This window comes from Aotus nancymaae, unplaced genomic scaffold (genome assembly GCF_030222135.1).
Source record: "Aotus nancymaae isolate 86718 unplaced genomic scaffold, 86718_ANA_hifiasm-v0.15.2.pri h1tg000028l, whole genome shotgun sequence".
NCBI classification, from domain to species: Eukaryota; Metazoa; Chordata; class Mammalia; order Primates; family Aotidae; genus Aotus; species Aotus nancymaae.
In genome coordinates this window covers 26,672,619-26,699,184 of record NW_026988441.1, presented here as the reverse complement: position 1 = coordinate 26,699,184, position 26,566 = coordinate 26,672,619, and the positions used below count along the sequence as shown (strand labels likewise).

Here is a 26,566-nt window from a genome sequence, read left to right as displayed (position 1 = left end):
ACTGTCTCTGGGCAGAAAGCCCCTGTACACCTGTTAGATGGACTTCCAGGATGTAGTTTTAGTTGTAGCTGGGTTCACATCCAGTATTAAAGGAGTTAGGTACCCCAGCTCTGGGGCCTTCCTTGTGTATGGCTACGAACTGGGAATTCTAGGATGTGCCTTTAAATATTGTGTCCAGGCCGGGCGCAGTGGCTCAAGCCTGTAATCCCAGCACTTCGGAAGGCCAAGGCGGGTGAATCACGAGGTCAAGAGATCGAGACCATCCTGGTCAACATGGTGAAACCCCGTCTCTACTAAAAATACAAAAAATTAGCTGGGCATGGTGGTGCGTGCCTGTAATCTTAGCTACTCAGGAGGCTGAGGCAGGAGAATTGCCTGAACCCAGGAGGCGGAGGTTGCCGTGAGCCGAGATCGTGCCATTGCACTCCAGCCTGGGTAACAAGAGTGAAACTCCGTCTCAAAAAATAATAATAAATAAATAAATAAATAAATATTGTGTCTAGAGCAACGATGGTAGAAGAAGCTGCTGCTTTTTTTTTTTTTTTCTTTCTTTTGAGACAGAGTCTCGCTTTGTTGCCCAGGCTGGAGTGCAATGGTGTGATCTCAGCTTACTGCAGCCTCCACCTCCCGGGTTCAAGCAATTCTGCCTCAGCCTCCCGAGTAGCTGGGATTACAGGCGTGTACCACCACGCCCAGCTAATTTTTTGTATTTTTAGTAGAAATGGGGTTTCATCATGTTAGTCAGGCTGGTCTCGAATTCCTGATCTCAGGTGATTCACCCACCTCAGCCTCCCGAAGTGCTGGGATTACAGGCTGAGCCACTGCGCCTGGCCAAGGAGTTGCTTCTTGGTCTTCCCAGCCTAGTGGTGGGTGCCTGGGGTGGGTACAGGGAGGCCCTGCTCTCCAGAGCCTTCCTAGTGATGGGCTAGGTTGACAGCCTAGAAGGACTTTACGTAGTGGGAGTGGCAACCCTGTGCCAGCTGAAGGTGACAACCCTCTTCTTTACCCATCATGTCCCCTGGAGTGGGTTGTGGGCCTTCTCTGTGCCAGGCACTATCCCCTAGTACTGCTCATTTCATGATAGTTTCTGGAGTCAAATATTTTTGAAATCAGTGTTTTATCTTAACTTTTCAGAGAGTGGAGGGAGAAACTAACAACCCAGAAGTAAGCTGTGTTGTGGCCAGATCACTGCAGGGCGGCAGTGGGCCCAGTGTGCATATGCACATGTGTGCAGGTAGAATGTGCCCACGCACTGCAGCCAGGCGGGCGGGTGGGGCCCCTGTGGGGTACTGCTCCCCATGAGCACTTGGCCCTTAATTTTGTGCCACTGCTTTGTTCTGTCACGACACAGTGCTCCTGCTGCCTGACCTAGCCCCGTGGTGGCATTAGGTGGCCTATGGGGGCCATGTCAGGGATTGTTGGCGTGTCATTTGAGGTGCTGGTTCCTGGGAGCAGCATGAGGAGCCGCTGTGGCCATGTGGTCTCCTGCAGGTGTCCTGTGTAGTTTGTGGCCTGATGACTTAGAGCCATGTGCTCTCTGCCTTTGCTGCTGGAAGGAATATGGAAGAGGCGCCTTTAGTGAGGGTGTGGCCTTGGTTGGGAAGGTATCTCAGTATTCAGCTTCTACTCTATACTCAGGAAGGGCTGCCTGAAGGGTGGGCAGGGCCAGTTGGTGGTGGATGTGGCTGGTGGCGTTTCCACATCCTCATGGGTGACAGCCTTGTAGTGTTGATGAGCCTTGTACTGTGGCGGATCTGGCGCCATGGAGCTGTCCTCAGGGCGCACTGCCATCAGTCTGTAAAAGTCACCCTGCTCCTTGTGGTCCTCAGTCATGTGGGAAAGAAGCATCTTCCTAAGTGTCCTGGTTGTGGACATGGACGTGGCTCTGTGGCTAGGCGAGAGTTAGACTGGCTCTGTGGGGGGGCCGGGGAGTGCCAGAGGCCACCAGGAGCTCTTTTTTGGCCAGGTAGGTTTGCTAGAGAAGAATGACATCCAGTCAGAACAAGGGAAACTGTCTCAAAGCAGAGATGAGTCTGGGGCATCACACCAGAGTCCCTGAGGTTGCCCTTCTGTGCTGAGCCCCGGAAGCTGCAGCCTCACTTGGGTGATACTGCCTTCCGCTGCAGGTGGGACCCGAAGGCATCCTGCAGAATGGGGCTGTGGACGACAGTGTAGCCAAGACCAGCCAGTTGTTGGCCGAGTTGAACTTCGAGGAAGATGAAGAAGATACCTATTACACGAAGGACCTCCCCATACACGCCTGCAGGTGAGCTGGGCATGTGCTGGGCAGGTGGGCGCCTCTGGCACAGGCCTGGGACACTTGTCTCCCAGGTGTAGGACGACGCCCTTGTGCTGTGATTCTGGGTGGTGTGTCCTCGGGAGTAAGGAAGTAGCTCAGACTGCGTGCACAGCTGAGGCCTGTTACCAGTCAGGAGATGGGCTCAGCAACCTTCCACACCCCGAATTCACCAGCTGGGGGGAAAAGTTTTCCTTCCTTTGGCCTCCTCAGGCCCTGGGGGCATTGCCTGGTACCTGCCACTCACTCATTAGAATTTGTCAGAGCATTGGGTGAGCGTCTGGGGTCAGAGGGTGAGCGGAGCAGCTGAGATACCCTTACACGGTGGTTGCCGCAGGGTGCTGTGGCATCCTTGCCTCCCAGTGCCTGGGCCGTGCCTGGAGAATGGGATGTGAAGACGGTAGACCTGCATGTTGACAAATTTAGAATTCTCATCTTCAGCAGGATCGTCCCTTTTTGGGGCTTATTTCTGTATTTTTGTGACACACGTGAGGAAATGTGGATTAGAAGAGGCGAGAAGGTTTTGGTCAGGGCAGCATTGGACCTGGACCTTGCTTCTCCCTGTGGGCTCCCACCTAGGGCCCTCCCTGCAGCCTCCTCCCCCGCGTGCTGCTCAGCGCTCCAAGACTGAGAGTGCTCTCCCTCTGCTTGGTGGGCAGGCACTCTTTCCTTCATCTCAGCTCTTCACGCGTTCTAATTTACAAATGTTTTCATGTATGCAATCATGTTCTCAACACGCAGAGATGCCTCTAAGTTCTGGTGCAGCTCCGGGGAGCTTGCATTTTGGGTTTGGTATGTGGATTTTCAGAAAACCACAGCCAGGGATGGGATGGGGCTCTCCCGAGGCTGCTTGCATGGGCTTCGGGGCAGGAGCTTCAGGGTGCTGCTGGCTGCAGGGTCTGTGCCCAGCTCCCCGGGAGCACAGTGCCCTCTGCTGGAGTCCAGAGTGCACTGTGACCACTGTGATGAGTCTGGGTTCCTGAATTTCAGGCCAAAGAGCCAGGACTGGAATGGCCCTGGGGGAGTGAGGCCTCCCTTCCACAGGACTCTCTTTCAGGAGGTGGCTTTGCTCCTCATCCCTCAGAGCTTCTGCCACATACCCAACTCCTTCCCTGCATTCTCAGGTTTGGGAAGCCCTGCTTAACTGGTTTGATTTGGTTACTGAGATGGTTGGGGTTGAGTATGTGTTTAATGAGGAACTTAAAAATGTTGTAAGAGGAAAGAATTTTACATCCTGCCAAATGAAAACCAGAGAGCAAGCTTCCAGCTGTAACTGTCGCTGTTTTGATTTTTTAGTTACTGTGGAATACACGATCCTGCCTGCGTGGTTTACTGTAATACCAGCAAGAAGTGGTTCTGCAACGGACGTGGAAATACTTCTGGCAGGTAGATAATCAAGCCGTGCATGTGTCTTTAATCAGCTCTGTGCTCAGATTTGTGTGTAAATTATGGAAATGTTGAAGCGAAGCGCAATATAAAATCACGCTAACAAACCTGGGTTTTTTCCTCCTCTGTGACTGGTTTAACTTGAAACAGATGGTGGTGTGTGAATGCCTTAATGTATTTACCCTTGATTTATTCTCTGCGGCTCTTTTTATTATGCAAGTAGGGTTGGCTTAATTCTGGTTTCCAGTTTTTATTTTGATTATTCTGCAAGATGAGCTCTTGGCACACCCATTGGTCTCATTAACGGGAGGATGTTCCCAAGGCGGTAATGGGCATCCAGGGGCGACGGTTCCTGAGCAGGCTCCCTCTGGCCTGAGCTCATCGGAGCCGTCCGGAGGCTAATTTAGGCCAGATCCTGAATCATTGGCTTCGACTAAGTTCACTTGACCATCGGCGCTGGGCTTGCCTTCCTGATATTGATCAGCTGCAGCTGGATTGGGTCGCGTGTTCTATGTTTGGGACCCGACCAGTGTTCTCCTGGTGCCTGAATTCCAGGAGGGAGTTTGATAGTCTCGCCCGACTAGTGGCACTCTCATCCTGGTGGGTCCCTTGCCAGCAGCTCCCCTTCTCCTCCGGGCTGCTGTGTACAGTTCAGTTCACTGCTGGAGAGGATAGAGCAGAGCCTGGGAGGTGGAGCTCTGAGGTGCCAGCAAGGAAGTGGGGGCTTTTTCTGAGGTTCACATTCTGGTGGAAGAAAATGACCAAAGCCCCGGAGCCAGGCTTTCTTGTGTAGACACCCGCCCCTTCCTGTGCCTTTGGCAGCTGTGAGTCTCAGAGGTTCACGGATGGAGCAGTCAGATCTCATGGCATCTCTGAGTAACTTGAAATGTGGTGCTATGAGCAAGGTAAGAAAGGGGCTGCTGTTTTTAAACGATGTTGAAAGGAAAGTATCTTCTGGATAACCAAAAGACTTCTTGTCCCACGTTCGGAATCTTCTAAAGACATTCTTCTCCCATGTTCAGAATCTTCTGGGTAATTTTAAGTGTTGCTATGTTTGCATTTAGTTCCTCTTGTGTAGGAAAAGCAACTAAATAAAACTTTTCTTAGCTGGCAACCCCAGCTTCCGGTCAGCACAGCCAAGAACAGGGAAGTGAGCAAAAGGGCCTCTGAGAAACAGCAGGCTTGAGCCAAGCACCAGTGCACGTTCCGTGCGAGGCCGGGGGGAAGGTGAGGAAGCAGCCGCCGGCCCTCCGGGAGCTTGGCTGCGACAGGGAGAGGATGCGTGGGAAGACATGGAGACCTCTGATTCTGCCCACGTGGCTGGTGGGACTCCACAGAGGTGTTGGGCTTTGGGGATGCCCAGAGCGGCCATGGCTGGTTAGAGAATCCTGGGCCTCGTGGCAGGGAGAAGGGTTAGAAGGTTGGCTGAGCTGAAGCTTTTAACAGGAAGGGTTTTCCAGGGGAAGAGAGGGCCCAGTGAGGAAGGCTGGGAGGCCCCGCAGGCGTGTTCAGAGCTGCTGCTGATGCTGGAACAGCCCGAAGGCAGAGTGGCTGCACACCCTTGTTAGATATGGCAGATGGGTGCCCGAGAGTGGCTTGCTTGGCACAGGGCAGGGTTTAGCCTAGACCTTGGTTTAGGCGAGCAGTGTCCTGGCCACGTCACAGCAAGGAGTCTAGACAGCCAGGGCTTCTGCCATGGCCCTGGGCTTCTGCACAGCAGCCCCACCTCTGCTCAGCCCTCTTAACTGCTCTCAGGTTTCCCGGCCTGCAGCAAATCAGGAGGGACTGTTGCTCCTGGAGGTGGGTACAGAGCCTCTGAGGAGTGACTTCAGAAGAAGCCACGAAAGATGGCAGGGAGGTGACCTTGGAGAGAAGGGGGCCGGGGCCTTGTGGGACATATCTCTGGCCCCACAGCAGCCCCAGCACAGCAATGGGTTAAATTAGGTCTGATAAGTTGGATTTAAGAAAGCAGGATCTTTAAAAAAGGCAGAACTATGTGAACCGTGTTAAGGAAGTTTTCCTTAAAAGTGGTTCAAGTTGGGATTGATTGATTTTTGTGCTCAGTGGGGAGCTGGTTTGGAGGAGGGCTGGTCCCCAGGGGTGCCAGATGGATGAGGTGTGGCCGCCTCTGCTAATGGACCATGAACAGCACCGGAACTTTTCACAGGGGCCCGAAAATTGGAAGTGGTGAAAAGCCAAACTTTGGGTGTTAATCATTTATCATTTCCTGGTTTCAGCCACATTGTAAATCACCTTGTGAGGGCAAAATGCAAAGAAGTGACCCTGCACAAGGACGGGCCCCTCGGGGAGACAGTCCTGGAGTGCTACAACTGCGGCTGTCGCAACGTCTTCCTCCTTGGCTTCATCCCAGCCAAAGCTGACTCAGTGGTGGTGCTGCTGTGCAGGTGAGCGGTCCCCACTTGGCCCCCGGGGTGACCTTTAAGCTCCAGCTGTCGCCTCGAAAGCCTTGCTGTGGCTCTAACTCCAGGGAATTGTGCTCCAGAGATGGTTTTTGCTGAGGGGTGAGGCATAAGAACATTTTAGGGGCTGAGGCTTGTTAGGGAGTCGGCAATGCCGTGTAACTCTTTTGGGGCATTCTGGCTAAATCATAAAAACAATTCTGTAAAAACAAAGTCTGTTCTGAGTTTTAAGAGTTCAGAGCTCAAGTGCACGGGGAGATGCGATTTATTACTGATAGTTTAAAGGTAATATGATCACATAATAAAACTCAGGATACGCCCCTTTGGGTGAAAGGTCAGCATGGGAGGGGGCCCTCCCTGCTTCGGGGCTTCAGGGAGGGGAGCTGGTCCTTACGGCGGCCCTCCCACTCCGCAGGCAGCCCTGTGCCAGCCAGAGCAGCCTCAAAGACATCAACTGGGACAGCTCGCAGTGGCAGCCACTGATCCAGGACCGCTGCTTCCTGTCCTGGCTGGTCAAGATCCCCTCCGAGCAGGAGCAGCTGCGGGCGCGACAGATCACGGCGCAGCAGATCAATAAGCTGGAGGAGCTCTGGAAGGTGAGGCTGCCCAGCAGGCCAACATGCACCTTGTGCGGTTTCTGGTTGCGGGGAGGGGGATGTTTTCAGAGATGGCTAACCTAGTGAGACCACTGGAGTTTCTCTAGAAGGAACTCAGGCAGGCCTCTGCCACCTCTTTGTGGAGCGTCCTCAGGGTGCCTTGGTCACCTGCCGTCTAGGCAGTCTCACCTGACTGAGAAGAGCCTGGCCTTGGGAAGGGAAAGCTCTGGTTGTTGGAATTTTTCTTGTGTTGCTGGGGTGAGGATGGGTGGTGGTGGGAGGGGAAGGACGGGGCTGGCTGTGGGTGGACTTGTCCAGCAGAGCCTGGACCTGCATAGACAGGTGGGCTGTGAGAGTGTCCTGCGGAAAGATGTTGGGGCTGAGGTTGGCACAGTCAGCTGAGCAGAGGGAAGACGGAAGGGTGCGGGGTCACTAGTGGGTGCCTGGTCCTCCCTCAACAGACAGCCCTCACTTTTCCCCATGGAAGCCCTTTTCTGGTTCCGGCTCTTGAGGATTTTGTGATAAAGTGGTTCTAATAACTAGGCTAGAAGTTTTCATTTGCCTCCCATTCAGTCAGAAATCTCACATCAGAATTTTAAGTGCAAGCTGAATTATTTTTTGAGCGCTGTTCAGCCGGAAACCTTTCCACTTGGATTTTCATGTTGCCAGATGATTTCATGATTCCTGTTCATTTCTGAACAGCCCAAATACTGTTCTGTCCCCACCAGCATGGCGCTCACTGAGGAAGCCGTCCCCCAAGGGAAGAGCTGTGGGCCCACGTTGGTCTGGCTCAGGGTTAGCAGACGTGGCAGATGGGCCCCCTGGGCTGTGGGCACAGCGAGAGAAACCTGTGGTCTCTGTGGCAGCTTGCGAGGAGTGTTAGCTGCTCTTGTTCACAAGCTGGGTGTGCTTGGTGGAAGCAGCCGGCTCTGAGGGTGCCCTCTGCTGTGGACAGTGTGTCAGGCTAGTGCCTGGGGCTTTGTAGGTAGGTCAGCCGAGTGCTGGAACCCTGATGGGGTGAGGAGCAGCAACTGGGGGCCAGGTACAGGCCAGGCTGCCAGGCTGGTGCCCAGCTCTCCATGTGGCATGGAGTTCCTGTTCTTAGGATTCTTGAGGGTGCGGCCGTGCACCACCCATCCTGGCCTGTTCTGAGAAGCCATACGTGTGCTCTATCCCTCTGGTGCCTCTGCGCCTTCATTCATTTGCATGTAGGGAAACACAGGGACGAACGTGGCACTGGTGTTCTTGTCTTCTAGGAAAATCCTTCTGCCACCCTGGAGGACCTGGAGAAGCCGGGGGTGGACGAGGAGCCACAGCACGTCCTCCTGCGGTACGAAGATGCCTACCAGTACCAGAACATATTCGGGCCCCTGGTCAAGCTGGAGGCCGATTATGACAAGAAGCTGAAGGAGTCCCAGGTGATGTGTGTAGGAAGGCCTGGGCTGGGCTCTCTCTCACGGCGTCTCTCCTCAGGCTTCCAGAGGGCGATTTTGTCTCCAGGCCATGGGAGCTGATGTGGGCTGCAGCTGCTACGCCTGAGAGTCGGAGCTTGCAGATCTGGGCTGGGCGGCCTGGTGATCTGGGCCCAGGGCCCTCAGAGCTGACATCAGCCTCGGTGTTTTCCATTTAAATCCAGCATATTTCCCAGTCGGGTCCACAACTTTGCCCACAGCTGCGAGAGTTAGATTCGGGCCTGATCTCTGTGAAGACCACATTTAAGTAATGGGAGCCCTGCGGCGCCCACCTCCCCTCTCTCCCTCCCGTGTCTCTCTTTCTCTCTCTCCTTTCTCTCTCCCTCCCTCTCTGCCTCCCTGCCTCCTCTCCTTCCCTCCCCTCTTCTCTCTCTCTCCCTCCCCTCCTCTCTCTCCCTCCCCTCCCCTCTCTCCCTCCCCTCCCCTCCCCTGTTCTTTCCTCCCCTCTCTCATCTCCCCTCCTCTTTCTCCCTCCCCTCCTCTCTCTCCCTCCCCTCCCCTCTCCCTCCCCTCCTCTTTCTCCCTCCTCTCTTCTCCCTCCCCTTCCCTCTCTCCCTCCCCTTCCCTCTCCCTCCCCTCCTCTTTCTCCCTCCCCTCCTCTCCCTCCCCTCTTCTTTCTCTCCCTCCCCTCCTCTCTTGCTCCCCACCTCTCCCTCCCACAGCAGCTGCTCCCTGGCCATGGAGGCCTCTGGTGTGCAATGAAGCCTCCAGACAGGATCGGCCTGTGTGTGTTCCAGGGACTCCTAATGACTTCTCTTTCAGATGTGCCCTTGGTGGCATTTGGGGCTGTCGGGTGCCACTCATGGCGCCCGCTGTCATGGCAGAGGCTTACTGTAGGGCCCTACCTCATGGGGCCTCGGGCATGTGGAGTCCAGGCCCCAGCCTGTGCTGGAGGCTAACCGGGGCTCTTGTTTTTCATGTGCTCAGACTCAAGATAACATCACGGTCAGGTGGGACCTGGGCCTTAACAAGAAGAGAATCGCCTACTTCACTTTGCCCAAGACTGACTCTGGTAATGAGGATTTAGTCATAATTTGGTTAAGAGGTGATTTTAAGTTTTAAAATATTTGTGACCATAAGTAGCATAAAATTCCTAGTTCCACCCTTGTAAAGTGCCCCTTAATTTGAACTCTTCCTGGTGGAAGCCACGCCCCGAGTTAAAATGGCCACCTCTCTCACTTTTCACTGCAAGACATGCGGCTCATGCAGGGGGATGAGATATGCCTGCGATACAAAGGGGACCTTGCGCCCCTGTGGAAAGGGATCGGCCACGTCATCAAGGTCCCTGATAGTATCCTTCACGTGGAGAGGGTGCGGCTGGCCAGTGGGAGAGGAAAGTGGGGGGCGGGCCAGCATCTCGTGCTCCGTGGTGGGTGCTGGTTGGCACTGCCCTCCACTGCTCTTAGGAAAACCGCAGGGCCTTCACCTTTGGGGACAGGTGGTTGTGTGGTGCCTCCCCTCTGCCCAGATGGTGATGTTGGTGATGCTGCTTGTGCAGAGCATCCCTAGACTGACTCTGCAGGTTAATGTGGCTGCAGGATCGCCTTACCTGAACGCTGACAATACACACGGAGGTTCCAGAAGCCAGGGGTCACATGCAGACCCTCTGAACGCACACTTGCTCCCTGGCCACATGTGGGGATGTGCAGTGACCTCATGGTGACCCAGCCTGCCAGCGAGAGTGGGGCAGCTGTAAGGCACAGGTGCAGTCAGAGGCCCGGGCGGGGAGGGGTCCTGGGAGAAGACACTGCAGGTCTGACTCAGGCCGACTCTTGGTGACTGGCCGATGCTGCTGGTTCCTGACCATCCAGTGGTGGCGTTGGTGGGGGTCAGGAAAGCCATCTCCGACACCCACTCTGTATCTGACAAGCTCATCCTGAACGTGTGAGACTGATTTTGGGGCTCGGGGTCAAGGGAAGACTGTTGCCTGAGGGCCGCAGCCTCCTGGAGGGCAGGTTCCTTATGTATGTGGAACCCTGTGCTTGGCCGTACTGGCGTGGGCGCTGTTTATGGGGAGCTGTGAGAAGAGCTGCTGTGTTTGAAGCTGGGCTCCCAGAGCTCCGTGCCCACCCCTGCTGGCCACATGTGCAGGAGCCCCCATTGGGGTCCTGGGGCCCAGGATGTGACTGTTCCCTGCTGGTGAATGCTGCCGGCCTCGCTGCTGCCCTCTGCGTCTCTGAGAAGGGCCCAGATGAGTGACTGGGGGTGGCAAGGAGGAACTCCGGGCTGGCTGGGGGTGGGACACCAGCTCATGATGAGGTAGAGTCTGTCTTCACGGACGCTGTCCCTCTGGTCTCTGGTCTGGTGTTGGCTGCACGTTTTTAGCATTTGTCGTACAGCAGCAGTGTCTTAAGTAACTAAATTTTAAAAACATCATTTAAAGAGTGGTGTACCGAGGGTGGCCCAGAAAGGTCAGCCTGGCTTTTGACAAGGATGCAAACTTAACTCAGCACACAGATTATGGCGATGAGATTGCCATTGAGCTGCGGAGCAGCGTGGGTGCACCCGTGGAGGTGACTCACAATTTCCAGGTGGATTTTGTGTGGAAGTCGACCTCTTTTGACAGGTATGTCCCCTTCTACCATTGCCCCCTGTTCCCTGGTTACCACTTGTGGCATCTTTATGAGACTCCCCATCACCGTGGACTAGGGCTCCCCACCCACCCAGCTCTGCGAGCTCAGGATGCCGTTGAGGCGGCCATGGCTGTCTGCGTGTCCCTGACCCCACACCCTCATCACAGGATGCAGAGTGCGTTGAAAACGTTTGCCGTGGATGAGACCTCGGTGTCCGGCTACATCTACCACAAGCTGCTGGGACACGAGGTGGAAGACGTGATCATCAAGTGCCAGCTGCCCAAGCGCTTCACGGCGCAGGGCCTCCCTGACCTTAACCACTCCCAGGTGCGCCGTCCTCAGCGTGCGGGGCCTCACCCACGAGCCTGGGCACAGGCAGTGGCTGCCCCTAACGGCCGCTTGTATTGAAGGTTTATGCTGTGAAGACTGTGCTGCAGAGACCGCTGAGCCTGATCCAGGGCCCGCCAGGCACGGGGAAGACGGTGACGTCAGCCACCATCGTCTACCACCTGGCCCGGCAAGGCAACGGGTAGGACTGGCACGACTCCTGCGGGCGAGACCTGGAAGGGCTTTTGGGTGGCCGGATGGAAGGCCTGCTGCCGGGAGCCTTGGGCTCTGTCACACCTAGGAGAGCACGTGGTGGGCAGTGTCGCTGTGGCGCCTCCTACTTTCCATGTGACATATTCGTGTCAGCTCCAGCCTCGGGGGTGGCTGTTGCAGCGTGAGTTCTGTGTGCTTGTCTCAGAACTGTGAAGGCGCCTCACAGTGTGGCGGGAGGGCCAGTTCCAGCCTTGGCATTGCTTGCGGCGCTTGGGGCTCCTTCAGCATCGATACTGCCTGTTAAAAATGACAGGAGTTTAAGGCCAGCCTGAACAGGGGGAGACCTCATCTCTACAAAAAAAAATTCAGAAATTAGTTGGGGTGTAGTGGCGTGCACCTGTAGTCCCACCTACTTGGGAAGCTGAGGCGGGAGGGTTGCTTGAGCCCAGGATGTTGAGGCTGCCATGAGCTGAGATCATGCCACTGCACTCGAGCCTGGGCAACAGAGCAAGATCCTGTCTCAGAAAACAGAGTCTTGGGTTATTATATTCATCAAGCTTCCTCTGAGTAAGCACTGAGCCTCCCGAATGGTGTTGCAGACCGGTGCTGGTGTGTGCTCCCAGCAACATTGCTGTGGACCAGCTGACGGAGAAGATCCACCAGACGGGGCTTAAGGTTGTGCGCCTCTGTGCCAAGAGCCGCGAGGCCATCGACTCCCCGGTGTCCTTCCTGGCCCTGCACAACCAGATCAGGAACATGGACAGGTGTGTGTTGAGTCCATCCTTCCCAGTTGGTCCCTGAGCTGCCACAGGTGGCGTGTGCAGAGCTCAGGCACCCCGCTAACCCACGTGTGCTTCCAGCATGCCTGAGCTGCAAAAGCTGCAGCAACTGAAAGACGAGACCGGGGAGCTGTCATCCGCTGACGAGAAGCGGTACCGGGCCCTGAAGCGCACCGCAGAGAGAGAGCTGCTGATGGTGAGTGCCCCTCCTGCCTGCGAAAGGGCCTGTGGGCCGGTGGCCTGATGGTTTTGGTTTGGGCCAGAGCACCTGTTTGAATCGCTTTGCTTTTGGAGGAGAACTTCGATGCTCTCTACCTGCCTTCTCTGCACTCACTCGCAGTTAGGGGTGTCTTGCTGCCTGGAACACGGGCTTCTAGAGAGTCTCCCGTCCCAGCCTCCACTGGGACCCGGCAGTGGATCTAGAACACTCTCTGCTGCTCTTTCATAACCAACCAGCCCAAACTGGAATCAGCCTGCGTGCAGGTTTCAGCAGCTCAGCACTGCCCCTTGGAGGCTGTTGTGAGGCACAAAGCCCTTGGTGTGGAGAGGTTGCCTTCTGTGAAACATGGCCGTTTAAGGACCTTAAAAGTTGATGGACACCACACCCTTGACTGTGTGTCTTGTCTGGGAGGGACAGCTTGTTTCCATAGTCAGGGAGGGTGAGGAACAGGAGAGCCTCTGCGTCCTGTACCGCCTGCCCTCCGGGGTCTGGTGACGTTCACAGGGCAGGTGCCCTGATGCCTCCGCACCCTTCCCCAGAACGCAGATGTCATCTGCTGCACATGCGTGGGCGCCGGCGACCCGAGGTTGGCCAAGATGCAGTTCCGCTCCATTTTAATCGATGAAAGCACCCAGGCCACCGAGCCAGAGTGCATGGTTCCTGTGGTCCTCGGGGCTAAGCAGGTGGGCCATCTCCCCTTCCCTCACCTGTGGGAAAACTAGTGTGTGCCATTCTTGGTGTTTTGTCTTTTAAAAACACTCTGTGTTGACTTGGGATGCCCAGCAGGGTGTGCACACACACAGAGGGCCCTGAGGGGTTTATAGAGGGTGGGCTCTGCCAGCTGCATATCCAGCATGTGTGGTCAGCAGTCTTCCCGCCTCTGTGGCCAGGCGGTGCCCTGTGCACCCTGGGGCCCCTGCTTCCTCGATAGCGCGTGTTGAGGCCAATTCGCACCTGAGCTTCTTGACTTGTGGGGGCCCCTCTCCCTGCAGCTGATCCTCGTGGGTGACCACTGCCAGCTGGGCCCGGTGGTGATGTGCAAGAAGGCGGCCAAGGCTGGGCTGTCACAGTCGCTTTTCGAGCGCCTCGTGGTGCTGGGCATCCGGCCCATCCGCCTGCAGGTCCAGTACCGGATGCACCCTGCACTCAGCGCCTTCCCATCCAACATATTCTACGAAGGTTCCCTCCAGAACGGTGTCACTGCAGGTAACAGGGCTCTGCCGGGACAGGGGCTTCTGCAGAGAAGTGGCACTGAGGGAATGTGGCCGGGGAGAAGACACTGGCTCATCAGTTTCCTGAGTGGCTTCACACAGTGATTGCTTGCATTCAGGGCACTTTGTGCCCCAAGGTCTTGGTGGTATGGTCTTGGCCCAAGTGGTGTCTCTGGGGCATGTGGGGAAGCTGTGTCCTTAAATTAAAACTCAGTCATTGCCTCAGAATTCACCCAAGCCTCACGTGGCGGCATGCACAGCTGCAAGGACAGGCGTCGTGGGAGCTGAGCGCCGGCCTTATGTGGGCCTTGTGTTCAGTGCTTTGTGAAGAGCAGCCGTTCTCAAGGCCTGGGCCTCTGGGGCCTGCAAGACCACATCCGGCTTTCCTGGATAACACAGAGGCCTTATCTGCCCTTTTTCACTCTGCAGACACTCGTGCTGCTGATGACCTAATGGTGCTTCTGCAAGAGTCAGCTTAGAGCAGCCGGGCTGTGCTGGGATCACAGGGAGAAATGCCCCGATGAGGAAGTGAACATGAATCTTACTAAGCCTTGAGCGTTTTACTGTGACCAGATAGAAGTTCCTGTGACACCTTCGGGTGTGTGAGGCACTTGAAGGAAGGGCTTGTGGACACACCCTGGATAGTCACCCCGAGGTGTGGGCGGACATTTTTCCAAAAATGAGCTAGCCTCTCGCTTCACGGAGAACAAGGGGCATCTGTTACCAGAAGTAAAATTCAAGTGAAAACCAGAATTTTGGAAAACTTAACATCACCTGCCATGAGCTTTCTGTCTTCCCAATATCTAGAGACTTTTCTGGTCAGGTCTGTGGGGGTGAGAGATGGAACATTTCCACTGTTGCCTGTGAAATGGCTCAGCCTTTGGAAGATCTACTTGACTTGGTGGGAGATCCTTTCTGAATGACCAATGCAGAGTGTCACAAAGTGACATGGGGTTGGAGTGGCAAAGGGTTGTCACAGGCCTGCGGAAACCCACCTCTGCCCAGCTTGGCATGGCCTCAGGGTTGGAGACTCCTGGCCCTGCAGAAAGACTGTAGAAACAAACCCACCTCCCTTTCCCAGCCACAGGCATCCATGTGGCCCGGCTTCCCCACCGCTTCCGTGGAGCCCAGGAGGGTGGACTGAGCAGAGGCTGACCCCAGGCCCAGCTGTCTCCCATTCAGTCAGATAGTAAAGAGACTCACAAAACAGGAGATAGGGCCACTCTTCTCACTTAGCTTATTTTTAGAGAAATAACTAACGTGTAATGGGTTACTTTTGAATTAATTCATTTTTTTAATTTCTAAGTTTGGAGAATATAGTAATCCATGTGAACTGAAGCTGTTTGGACTCCTGGACTTTTAGGAGTTTAAAGGGGTCCCGAGAGCTGCTGACACAGCACCTCGTGAACTCCAAACCTGTGAGGTTGGTGTTGTCAGGCCTCCTTACAGGGGAAACAGGCTCAGAGCCCATCCCCTGGCTTGGCCCGCACCACTGTTTGCCGAGTGGTAGATCCTGGGAGTTGTTGCCACTATTGACATCACGGGGACACCACTGTTAACCAGCGCGTGGCAAGGCTGAACACGCAAGGCCGCAGAGACCTTGCTTGTGCTTCCGGGTGTCTGAGCACTGGTTGGGAAAGGTGTGGCTCGGCGCAGGCTCAGACCCCTCGTGGTCCACAGGGCATCAGCTCAGAGTGCAGACGCCGGTGTGCACGGCTCCATAATCAGTGTGCAGCACGTAGTTCACACCCAGTAACTACACTTTAGGAAGTTCTCTATTGAAGTGTAAACATGCGGCCACATCACAAGTGTCTGGCTCAATGAGCGATCACTGAGTATTTGGAGAGCCAGCGCCTGAACCCACGACCACCTGACCAGCTGCGAGAAGCCGCCATCCGTGCAGGCGGCCACACTTGCTGGCTGTGACTGCACGTCCACAGCAGCCCCTGGGCTGAGGGACTTCTGAGCTCACGCGGTGCCCTGCACTCGCTGTAACAACAGTGATGTACTTGGCCTCATTTTCAGTTCAATGTGGGATCATATGGCGCGTCCTGGCAGGTCTGGCTTCCTCTGTCCACGTCGGGCTGGTGCTGTTCCAAAACACCGGTTTTCTCACACCGATCGAAGCTCCCAGTGGGATGAGGAGGGCGCGTGTGAATTGAGAAGCAATGGTTTTACAGTTTTAAGGACACGCACAGGGCCCAGAAAAACCAAGATGAATGCGAAGAGCCCGAAGAAAGTGGCCACTCACACGGGATGCCGCAGCGCACCAGCCGCAGTGCTGCGCCCCGGCCCAGGATGGAGCCCAGAGGCAGAGGCAGGGGTCCACAGGCCCTCGGCAAGAATGGGCAAGGCTGCAGGACCGGGGGACACAGGTGGCTCAACAGTGTCACATACAGAAGTCAGTTGCCTTTAAGGCAAGCTTCTGGAAGGAAGCAGGAGAATAACCCAGATCCTGGGGTCGGCAGAGATGTCCAGGCTTCAGGAAGGCACCAGCTGAGCCCCTATTCAGGGGCTGAGCCAGCTCTGCTGGCCACAGTGCTCTCAGTGGCCTTTGCTTAGCCTTGCTCAGTCCTGGGATCAGCTCAGGTGACCTCATCAGGGCTTCACAGACCAAGGTCTCCTGCCCCAGGGCCTCAACAGTGCTAGTGCGGCATCTACGTTGCGCTGCGTCTGATCTCAGTTGAGGCAGGCTACAGCTTTTGAGGTGTTCCCTCTTTCCCTCCCCATCACAGCGGATCGTGTGAAGAAGGGATTTGACTTCCAGTGGCCCCAGCCTGATAAACCGATGTTCTTCTACGTGACCCAGGGCCAAGAGGAGATTGCCAGCTCGGGCACTTCCTACCTGAACAGGTGAGCAGGGCTGGGCCCACCAGCGTCCGCAGGCCTTGGGAACAGCTTGAGAGGTTGTTCACCCATTCTGCTTATTTTTTAATGTGGGACTGAAGCTTTTTTTGCCTTCATTCCGTTTAGACTCTAAACCATGTTGTTTCTGCCTCCTTTTCCACTGTGCTTGTTTTTTATTGGGCGGATACTTTTTTTTTTTGAGACAGTCTTGCTTTGTTGCCCAGGCTGGAGTGCAGTAGCGTGATCTCTGCTCACTGCAACCTCTGCCTCTTGGGTTCAAGCGATTCTCCTGCCTCAGCCTCCCAGGTAGCTAGGATTACAGGCGTGTGCCACCATGCCTGGCTAATTTTTGTATTTTTAGTAGAGATGGGATTTCATTGTGTTAGGATGGTCTCGATATCCAGACCTTGTGATCTGCCCGCCTCAGCCTTCCAAAGTGCTGGGATTCCAGGCGTGAGCCACGTGCCCGGCCGTGGGCAGATATTTTCTGATCCCATATGGCAGTGTTTTCTGCTCCCTGAGTCTCCTCTAGTGAAGGCTGGGGAAGCTCAGCCGTGCAAATGCCAGTGATGGCAGCTGCCTTCCCTTTGGATGTTGTGTGTCTACACCCCTCACAGCCTCAGGGCTCGGGATCCCACAGGTGGAGCCTAGCACTGAGAGACTGGGTTTCTTAGGACCGAGGCTGCGAACGTGGAGAAGATCACCACGAAGCTATTGAAGGCGGGCGCCAAGCCAGACCAGATCGGCATCATCACGCCTTACGAGGGCCAGCGCTCCTACCTGGTGCAGTACATGCAGTTCAGCGGCTCCCTGCACACCAAGCTCTACCAGGTGCGCCGCCGCGGGCACATACAGTCTCCTGGGCCATGCGGGGGTACTGATCTGGACCTTCAGGTTAGCCCGCCCAAGAGATGCCTGCCCTGGCTGGAGCTCAGAGCATGCCCAGGAAGCACCTGTTAGCCAGCCTCTGGGGAGGGCACAGATAGCACATCCCCAGAGTTCCTGTGAAATTCTGGTCAGGATGGAGACTTTGAGAGATAAGTCACAAGGGTCAGAAACATAGGCTGAGACTGGCACATGAGGGTGTTTACTCAGGGCGGTTGAAACAAGTCCAAGGTGGAGCGGGCGTGACCTGCGCTTGCCACGCAGTGGGTATTGTGTTGTGGAGACTGTGGTGTTCACATCTTTATTGATGGGATGAAATGCCCACTGCGGGTGAGTTGGGAGGAGGCACAGCTCTGTCTCCACCAGGAAATGAGCCATGTGCTGAGTCTGAGTGGCCACAGGGCAGTGGTTTCTGCTCTGTGCTTGAGCGTGGGCTCAGGTTCTCCGGGATAAGCACGTGTGTTCTCAGTGCTAGGAATCAAATCCCCATGGCTAAAAAGAACAGGCTGGGTGTCACGCCTCATGCCTGGAATCCCAGCACTTTGGGAGGCTGAGGCGGGGGAGTCGCTTGAGCCTAGGAGTTCAGACCAACCTGGGCAATTTAGGGAGACCCTGTCTAGACCAAAGAACAAACAGGATGTGGTGGCGTGTGCCTATGTTCCCAGCTACTCAGGAGACCGAGGTAGGATCAGCTGAGCCTGGGAGGTCGAGGCTGTGGTGAGCCGAGATGCACCACTGCATTCTAGCCTGAGTGACAGAGCAAGATCCTGTCTCTTAAAAAAAAAACAAACAAACCAGCAGGGCCAGGACAGCCCCTAGGTGTGGTGAGCAGGCACCAGGCCAAAGCTCTTGGGTGGGATTAAGGGTGTGTCTTGGTGCATTTCCTGCATTTTGTGGGTGCTGGGAAGACAGCCTGCTGGCTGACAGTGACCACGAAGCTCTCTCATAGGAGGTGGAGATTGCCAGTGTGGACGCCTTTCAGGGACGCGAGAAGGACTTCATCATCCTCTCCTGCGTTCGGGCCAACGAGCACCAAGGCATCGGGTTTTTAAACGACCCCAGACGTCTGAACGTGGCCCTGACCAGAGCAAGGTAGGGAGGCTGCCTGCTGCATGCGGTGCCCAGCTCCTCATCAGCCTTCACTTCCCAGGGGATTTGGGCTAGGGTTCGGGGGTCGCCAGGACCAGAGGTCAGAGGGCCCTGAGCAGCAGTTGAGAAATGATGCCTCACTTGGGAGATCTTTGTTTCTGTGTCCTGAGGGTTTGCTGTGACCCTGTGCGTCAGCCCGGCAGGCCTCTGGTCTGATTCATATAAACCCTGTGTGTGTCTGTCAAGTTGTTTAGTCTGAGAGCCTGAAGTTGTGGTCCCGTCTACTATTTTTGGTTCTGAAATACAACTTTTCTGAACTGATGATAGCAGAAGGGACTCCGAGAACACGGTGTCCATTCTGTGGTCCTACATAAAACTAGACAGCAGGCCGGGTGCGGTGGTACATGCGTGTAATCCCATGTAATCCCAGCACTTTGGGAGGCCCAGGAGGGTGAATCACCTGAGGTCAGGAGTTCTCAATCAGCCTAAAATGGTGAAACCCAGTCTCTACTAAATACACAAAAATTAGCTGGGCGTAGTGGCGCATGCCTGTAATCCAAGCTACTTGGGAGGCTGAGACAGAATCTCTTGTACCTGAGAGGTGGAGGTTACAGTGAGCCGAGATTGTGTCACTGCACTCCCGCCTGGGCAACAAGAGCGAAACTCCGTCTCAAAAAAATAAATAAATAAACCTCAGGGACCCACTTGGCAGCTGGCAGTTATGGGCCTGGCTCCACCCAGCACAGGGAGAGAGCCCAGCACTCCTTCTGGCTCACGCGCGGTGGACCTCCACATAGGTCATGGTGGCTTTATTATTGTTAATACCCGCTGCATGGTCGATACCCCCTGCATTGCCTCTTTCTAGGATGCTCTCTCGTCCAGTGGGCAGTATTGGGTGGGTACCCCCCACAGCTGTGTGAGGTGGGCCCAGAGGAACTGGGTATTGAGTCTGCCCAAGCCTGCCGGGGGCTTTGTGGGTCTGCCTCTGCCTGGTGCCTGGAAGGCCGACTCTTGACAGCAGACCCTGTCTCCAAGCGTATCCACCCAGCCTGGTGTCTGCCATGGGGCTGCTTAGGAGTTGGCCACAAAATCAACCCATGTGCAAGGTCAGTGGCTTGGCAGTGGACTCTGGGGCCTCTCCCTGTGGCCAACAGCCTGCCTGCCACCTCAACACCTCAGCTCGCCCATTCCATACCTCTGTTGCCTTGGATTTGGGTTCTGAGCGAGTGCAGCCTTGCCTCTTGGACCATCCCGTGAGACGGGCAGCTCTCCACATGTGTCCTCAGCACCGCACCCCTGCCACAGGTATGGCGTCATCATTGTGGGCAACCCAAAGGCGCTGTCGAAGCAGCCGCTCTGGAACCACCTGCTGAACTACTACAAGGAGCAGAAGGTGCTGGTGGAGGGGCCGCTCAACAACCTGCGCGAGAGCCTCATGCAGTTCAGCAAGCCACGCAAGCTGGTCAACACCATCAACCCGGTGAGTGCCCGCAGGGCAGTGGGGCACCGAGAAACCCGGGCCCAAAACTGCTGAGAAGGTGGCACAGGGGTCCGCGGTGCCCGTGGGCTGAGGGTGGGCAGCCCACTTCCCGTCTCCCGAGCTGTGTGTGGCATTTTTGGTTCGAGGCTGCTAGGTCCTGAGAGGCTTCTGGGAATTGGGCTCTGGCTGCTGTGCTGCAGCAGCCTGGGACCTCGGACATGGTTTGCGAGCCCGGGGTGCTCTGGTGATGAGGGGCATGAAGCTGCCTCAGCTGAGTCCCAGGGGTCAGCGTCAGAGCCCAGGTCAGGCCGACAGGGCAGGCCCAGAGCCCATGAGACAGCAGCTCCCTTCTGCCCCCAGAGAGAGCCCCTAGCACAGTGTCAACACCCACAGCAGCACACCTGCCCCCTCCCAGGCCACTGGTTGGTGGGAAGTTGTTCTTTGTGTTGAGATGACAAATTCCTCACCTATCTAAACCTTTGCAGGGGGCCCGCTTCATGACCACAGCCATGTATGATGCCCGGGAGGCCATCATCCCCGGCTCCGTCTATGATCGGAGCAGCCAGGGTGAGTCGCTCGGCAGGGGACCCAGCCGGCCCCTTGTCCCCACACTGGGATGCTGGCCATTGCCACAGCTGCAGCTTTGGGTGTCCCCCTTTCCTCCTCCTTGAGGGCGGGGCCTGGCTCCCTTGGCCTCCCAGCCCCCAGGGCATCTCTAGCCCCAGAGCACCCCTGGGTCGTGTGTTTGTCTTTAGCCAGAGTCCATTCATTAGTGTTTCCTGGTGATCGAGCTAGTTTGCTTTTTCTTGCTTGTTGGTGGTGGTAGGGTAGGGGCTACATGTAGTACAAATAGAACATTTTCATTAAAAGGATTCTTTTTTTGGTAAACGGAGGGTGCTTTTCATTTATTTTTTTGTTTAGAGACAGGGTCTCACTATGTTATCCAGGCTGGTCTTGAACTCCTGGCTCAAGCAGTCCTTCCTTGTGCCTCAGCCTCCCACAGTGCTGGGATTACAGGCATGAGTCACTGTGCCCAGCCAATTTTCAGGGATTTTTTGTTGTTTTTCAGACAGAGTCTCTCTCTGTCACCCAAGCTGGAGTACAGTGGTGCGATCTTGGCTCATTGCAGCCTCCACCTCCTGGGTTCCATCAGTTCTCCTGTCTCAGCCTCCCGAGTAGTGGGGATTACAGGCACCTGCCACCATGCCCAGCTAATTTTTGTATGTTTAGTACAGATGGGGTTTCACCATGTTGGCCAGGCTGTCTTGAACTCCTGATCTAAGGTGATCCACCTGCCTTGGCCTCCCAAAGTGCTGGAATTAACAGGCGTGAGCCACTGCGCCCAGCCCCAATTTTCAGCTTTTAAGATCTATGTAGGCCAGTGATTGCCAGCAGACTCTCCTAGGGGAAGGTGCCGGCCCAGGCATCCAGCCCCAGGCAGGCTGCTGTAGTCAACATGGAGTCCTGTGAATCTGCATCTTCAGCCTGGGCAGGGCCAGCACATATGTGCAGCTCCGGCTGACTGGCTGGTGGGGTGGGTAGGGACATCGCCGGGGTTTGACCAAGGCAGGTGACGCCTGACTGTGATTTGCAGGCCGGCCCTCTAGCATGTACTTCCAGACCCACGACCAGATCGGCATGATCAGCGCCGGCCCCAGCCATGTGGCCGCCATGAACATTCCCATCCCCTTCAACCTGGTCATGCCACCTATGCCGCCACCCGGCTATTTCGGACAAGCCAACGGGCCAGCTGCAGGTGAGCACCTGTGGCCGTGGCTGGGTGTGGCCCTCCTGAGAGCTCCTGAGGGTGTGCTTGTCTTCCAGGCCCTGGCCTCCTTCACATCACCCTGGACTGCTGTCTTTCAGGCCGAGGCACCCCAAAAGGCAAGACTGGTCGTGGGGGACGCCAGAAGAACCGCTTTGGTCTTCCTGGGCCCAGCCAGACCAACCTCCCCAACAGCCAGGCCAGCCAGGATGTGGCATCACAGCCCTTCTCGCAGGGCGCCCTGACGCAGGGCTACATCTCCATGAGCCAGCCCTCCCAGATGAGCCAGCCCGGCCTCTCCCAGCCGGAGCTGTCCCAGGTGAGGCCGCCCCACGCAGAGCCCTCGGAGCCCTCCTGCACCTGGAACATTCCCCCTGGAGAGCCCTGGAGAGCTGGTCTGTCCTGTGTCCCCTGTGCAGGTTACCTGTCCCTGAGCTGGGGTCAGCGGAGCGGGTCTCTGGCTGTTAGTTTGGGGACAGCTCTTCCATTCTCTCGGGCTGCTGAGGGCTGGATGGACGTGAGTGCCCTTGGCTGGTGGCTTGCTCACCTTCCCACCTTGTCTTTCAGGACAGTTACCTTGGTGACGAGTTTAAATCACAGATCGACGTAGCGCTCTCACAGGACTCCACGTACCAGGGAGAGCGGGCTTACCAGCACGGCGGGGTGACGGGGCTGTCCCAGTATTAGAAGGCAAGCCCCCCTGGAGCAGGCCCGGCCCCGCCCGGCTTCAGGGAGAGGGATGAGAGGGGCTCTCCCCAGGGAGCTGCACTAGAGGGGTGGTGTCTGGAAATGTGTGCGGGCCCAGGGTGTGCTTGGCCTGTGACTTTCACTGCCAGTCAGGGTGGCTTCCTGTGTGTCACAGTCACAGCCCCACTTCCCCCTTGAGAGAATTCTAGGGCTCCCCATGGAAAGGGGTGTGGAGGCCCTGAAGCTCCCATGGTGGTCCAGGGCAGGGGGACGATGATGGGCCCCCACCCCACCCTGACGAGCAGCCTTCTGCTCGCGGGACCCCTGCGGGTCCTCGGTTTCCTCATCAGAGTTGGGGAGGGCAGCTTGGGCTCTCCCTCGTTGGCCTGTGTGCTGGAGGCCCGTGGGGTGCCAGGTGCCACCTCTCACTGCCTCCTGCCCTTCTCCCTCCTTTCAGGTGGCGGCGGAAGAGCTAAGCAACGTGGCTTAGTCCATCAGCATCTTATTCTGGGTAATAAAAAATAAAAATAAACGGATACCTGTTTTCCACTGCTAAAACTGAAGCACCACTGTGAGCGACAGGAAGGGAGAGCGCACGAGGGAGAGGAGCCGAGGCCGAGCGCCCCCTGCTGGCCCGCGGCGGCGAGGAGCAGAGGGAGCGGAGGAGGGGCCGGCCCGCGGGAGCCGCCGCCACCACCAGGAGGCCCCGCTCCGTCCCACCGGGGCTGCGGCCAGGGCGGAGGGAGGAAGACCCTCATCTCAGAGTAGCCCTTTCCTCTGTTCTTTTATTTCTTTTTCTCTTTGATTGAAAGGGGACTACGTCTTAGCAGGAAAAAACTTCGCATTTCTGTGCCCAAGCAGGCTCCTTCCAAAGGCCGAGGCGCCCAGGCAGAGCCCCAGGAGGGCGCATCTGTCCACGCCGACCGGACCCGCCGAGGTCACGCTGCCTGTTCTCAGAGGGCCTTCATTTAAAGAAAATAACGGTGTTTGGGGTTTTTCAGTTTTGTTTTTTTTTTTTCCCAAGATTCTTTTAAAGGAGTACTGAAAAATACTTTCCTAAGTTGATAGCTAAAATCTTAGCGGTGGACCTGGGAGATGCGAGAAGCTTCCAGAAACACAGTTTAAACACGCCAGCGCCACTGGAGAAGAGGAGCAACACCTGTGCCTAGGCCCAGAGGAGGATTTTTGATGTAGGTTTTAGCTTCAAGAAGCAGGTGATCAGGCCGCTGAGGTGGCTGCCTGCCGAGCCTGGAAGCTGCTCGTTCTCCGCTGGACTCAGAAGCCAAGCTGCTTCCTGCCTGGACTCGGCGAAGGGCCCTGCGCCTGTGAGGAACGTGCTTTTGGCCTCACTGAGAGGGGCCTTGGCCAGGACTGGCCCTGTGGCCAGGGGGTGAGAAGGTGGCTGTTCCCGGACCGACGGCTTTTTCCCGGGGTCCTTTGAAGGATTTGGTGGAAGGACAAGAGGGCCTGTCCCCGTCCCCAGCAGGTACCGACAGTCCCGTGCTGGTTAGACACACGACGCTGCACACTGCAGTCCCAAAGTGGGAGCTCTGCCTGCCAAGCAGCTTTGCTGATGGGGTGATGGCTGCTGCTAGGGGGAAGGAAACAAGTCACAGAAATCAGCACGTGTGTGAGAGGCTGGGAGTGCGGGGTCATTTTAGTTGGGAGAGCTGCTCCAGCTCGAACACGTAGCTTGGGGCATCATTCTGCCTGGTGGCCAGGCCTCCAGCCTCCCCCAGCCTGGGCCTGGGGCTGTCCCTGGCCCTGAGCTGAACACCTCCAGGTTCCCGCTTCTGCATGGGACAGACGGGGACGTACAAGCCGCCTTCCTTCTGGCAGGGACTCGTATTTATTCCCATTGCTCTAGGGCTTTCGGTTTCCCCTTCTTCCGGTAGGCCGTGTAGAGGCACAGACCTGGCTAGGTTTCCGCTGTGACCCTGCAGTGGCCTGAGGGGCGCTGCCTGCCCCACCCTAGCTGTTGGGCTGGGCCACTTTGCCTCTGCTTCGCCCTGTGCTGTGTTCTCCAGCTTTGTAGCAGCAGCCACTGACCTTGACAAACCCAGGCGCACTGTACCAAGGCAATGTAACTTTTGATTTTTGGTCAATTTAAGTTCTTTTGTCACCAATAAAATATTAATAAACAGTTTTGCCTACACACCAAGGGCTGGATGAACTGCAGGGCATGGAGAGGGCTGGGGCCTTGCCTGGGTGAGGGGTCGGGGTATGAAGGAATCCAGAGGAAGACTGAGACAAAGCCCAGAAAGGACAGGGCTGCCTGCAGGACTGAAGAAGGGCGACCCCTGCCCCTGGGTCCCTCCCATGGGTAGCACCTGGACCGATGGGGGCGGCTCCACCTTGGACCGAAGGTCACCAAGGCTGAGGGGCGCCCCCCACCCCCAGGCAAGGAGTCCCAGAAGACCAGCAGAGCAGACCACGGGGGGCGTTTATTGGGCCCACATTCCTGCCTGCGCCTGGTTAGCGGCAGCCACATTCGTCCACCACCATGTCCTCATACTGCCGCAGCACCACGTTATCGCTGTTATCAAAGAAGAGCACGGAGATGGGCGACAGGCGCGCGGGCACGCAGCAGGGCAGGTCGGCGGCTCCCGGGGCGGCTGCGTGCATGAGTGCGCGCAGTACGGCATGGTTGAGCGCAGGCGGACCCCCGGGCCCTGACAGCGCGGCGGGCAGCGCGCATTGACCCTGGCAATAGTTGGCCAGGAAGCCGCGCGGCGCGATGACCCAGCGGTGCCAGCCCACCTCGCGGAAGCTCACGTATAGCCGTCGCGCGCGACACGCGCCCCCGGGACCGCTGCCCAGCATGGGTTCGGCGCCGCGCCGCGGCCGGGCAAGGGGGTGGCACAGGCGCGGGTCGAGGGTCACCAGCAGCAGAGAGGCCTCGGCCAGGCGCGCGCAGGCCGCAGGGGCCCGGGGGCGCAGCGCCAGCGCCAGGCGGAGGCTGCGCGGCCACGAGGCGTTCCGACCCCAGGCAGCGCCCAGCAGCTCTGCGCGTACCGGCGGTCCCAGGATGGGCACCGCCTGGCGGAGCAGCACCAGCCCGGGGCTCGCGCCTGCGCCCTGGCCTGCCAGCGCCACGCTCAGCTCCCAGCCGCCCTCCGGAGCCTCCGCCGCCTCGAAACGCAGCTCCAGGCGGGCCAGGCTCGAGCGCTCGGCGGGTTCCACAGCCGACAGGTCGAATATGATGGTCCACTCGGGACAATGCCCCGCGGCCGAGGCAGGCTCCGGGGCCCGGGTGGGCGCACCTGGAGAGGCAGGGACAGGACTTCGCTCACGCTGCGTCCCCGGCCTGCCTATGGGGTCTCGGTTGGGGACAGGTAGGAAGGTGAACGGTGGGGCTGGGGGTGCACGGTCGGTGGGAAGGGTATGAAGCGGCGGGGTGGGCTGGAGTGGGGGCAGGGCGTGAGTTCCAAGGAAGGCGCCCTGCAGGGTGCGGGGGTGGGGGCGGGCTGGCCTCCGCGGGAAACCGCAGTGGCTCACGCCTGTAATCCCAATACTTTGGGAGGCTAGGCGGGTGGATCACTTGAGGTTAGGAGTTTGAGGCCAGCCTGGCCAACGTGGTGAAACCCCATATCTAGGAAGAGGGTTGGCCGAAGTGGGAGACAAGAGCCAGCGCCTGGGACCCTGGGGAAGACATGCTGGGGTGTGGAGGTGGCATCTTCAGGAAGGCATTAAATGGTGTCAATCGGCGGGGGTGGGGATGGGGTGGGGACCTGGTCTTGGGAACCCCTTGGCGTCTGCAGCGTGCAGAGAACGAGGAAGGGGTAGGTTGAGGTGGTTGAAGTTGCTAGCAGCCTGGACGGGGCGGGCGGGGACTCTCGGAGCCTCTCGGGCACCCCCGCCCTGGAAAGTCTGGTCTCCGGGACCAGTGTCCCCAGCGCAAGTCCCACTCACCTCGGTCCGGGATGTGGCGCACAATGTTTCCGGCGACCCCCAGCTCCTCCACGTGGCACGGTTGCAGGGTGACCCCTGGGGACGTCCGTCGCGAGCCCGACCAGGTCTCTTGGGGGTCCCGGCGTCGAAACAGGCGCCACATGAGCGGGGGAACCGGCCGGAGCCTGGGGGCGCCCTGGGGCGCATCGTGCAGCCCGAGAGCCTGGAGCAGGGCGGCGGTGGCAGGGCCTGGGGGCACGGGGGCGCGGGTCGGGGGCAGCGAGGGCAGCAGCAGGGCCAGGAGGAGGAGGTGGTGGTGGCAGCTGGGACCTTGCCGCGGCGGTGGCATCTTCTTTCCAGGCGATGGACAGTGTGTGTGCAGGGTCCGCCGCGGCGCGGGACCAGTGGGCTGAGGGCGGGGCCGGTGTC

At 57.3% G+C, this 26,566-nt stretch overlaps 2 protein-coding genes across 5 annotated transcripts in view; one reads left to right on the top strand and one right to left on the bottom strand.

The window, feature by feature from the left end:
* The window catches only part of UPF1 (UPF1 RNA helicase and ATPase), a 35,953-nt gene extending 11,550 nt beyond the window's left edge, over window positions 1-24,403 (top strand). Inside the window, exons 2-24 of one of the 4 annotated variants that reach the window (XM_064381610.1) lie at window positions 2,127-2,266; window positions 3,593-3,682; window positions 5,920-6,087; window positions 6,518-6,698; window positions 7,955-8,116; window positions 9,098-9,182; window positions 9,363-9,461; window positions 10,628-10,736; window positions 10,911-11,070; window positions 11,154-11,272; window positions 11,883-12,047; window positions 12,144-12,258; window positions 12,822-12,965; window positions 13,275-13,488; window positions 16,229-16,346; window positions 17,015-17,171; window positions 18,175-18,317; window positions 19,620-19,794; window positions 20,280-20,361; window positions 21,389-21,550; window positions 21,661-21,878; window positions 22,127-22,249; window positions 22,704-24,403. In XM_064381610.1, the coding sequence (XP_064237680.1) occupies window positions 2,127-2,266; window positions 3,593-3,682; window positions 5,920-6,087; window positions 6,518-6,698; window positions 7,955-8,116; window positions 9,098-9,182; window positions 9,363-9,461; window positions 10,628-10,736; window positions 10,911-11,070; window positions 11,154-11,272; window positions 11,883-12,047; window positions 12,144-12,258; window positions 12,822-12,965; window positions 13,275-13,488; window positions 16,229-16,346; window positions 17,015-17,171; window positions 18,175-18,317; window positions 19,620-19,794; window positions 20,280-20,361; window positions 21,389-21,550; window positions 21,661-21,878; window positions 22,127-22,246 (3,126 nt within the window). In that variant the 3' untranslated portion in view covers window positions 22,247-22,249; window positions 22,704-24,403. Of the gene's footprint in view, window positions 1-2,126; window positions 2,267-3,592; window positions 3,683-5,919; window positions 6,088-6,517; window positions 6,699-7,954; window positions 8,117-9,097; window positions 9,216-9,362; window positions 9,462-10,627; window positions 10,737-10,910; window positions 11,071-11,153; window positions 11,273-11,882; window positions 12,048-12,143; window positions 12,259-12,821; window positions 12,966-13,274; window positions 13,489-16,228; window positions 16,347-17,014; window positions 17,235-18,174; window positions 18,318-19,619; window positions 19,795-20,279; window positions 20,362-21,388; window positions 21,551-21,660; window positions 21,879-22,126; window positions 22,250-22,703 lie in introns of all 4 variants that reach the window. The other 3 variants (XM_064381609.1, XM_064381608.1, XM_064381607.1) reach the window with 3 other exon arrangements.
* On the bottom strand, window positions 24,093-26,488 carry GDF1 (growth differentiation factor 1). The gene is made up of 2 exons (XM_021669188.2): window positions 26,159-26,488; window positions 24,093-25,509 (listed from the first exon to the last, which is right to left on the bottom strand). Exons 1-2 carry the CDS (start codon window positions 26,484-26,486, stop codon window positions 24,722-24,724), a joined length of 1,116 nt encoding a protein of 371 aa, XP_021524863.2. The 5' UTR covers window positions 26,487-26,488; the 3' UTR covers window positions 24,093-24,721.
* Between the last annotated feature and the right edge of the window lie 78 nt (window positions 26,489-26,566).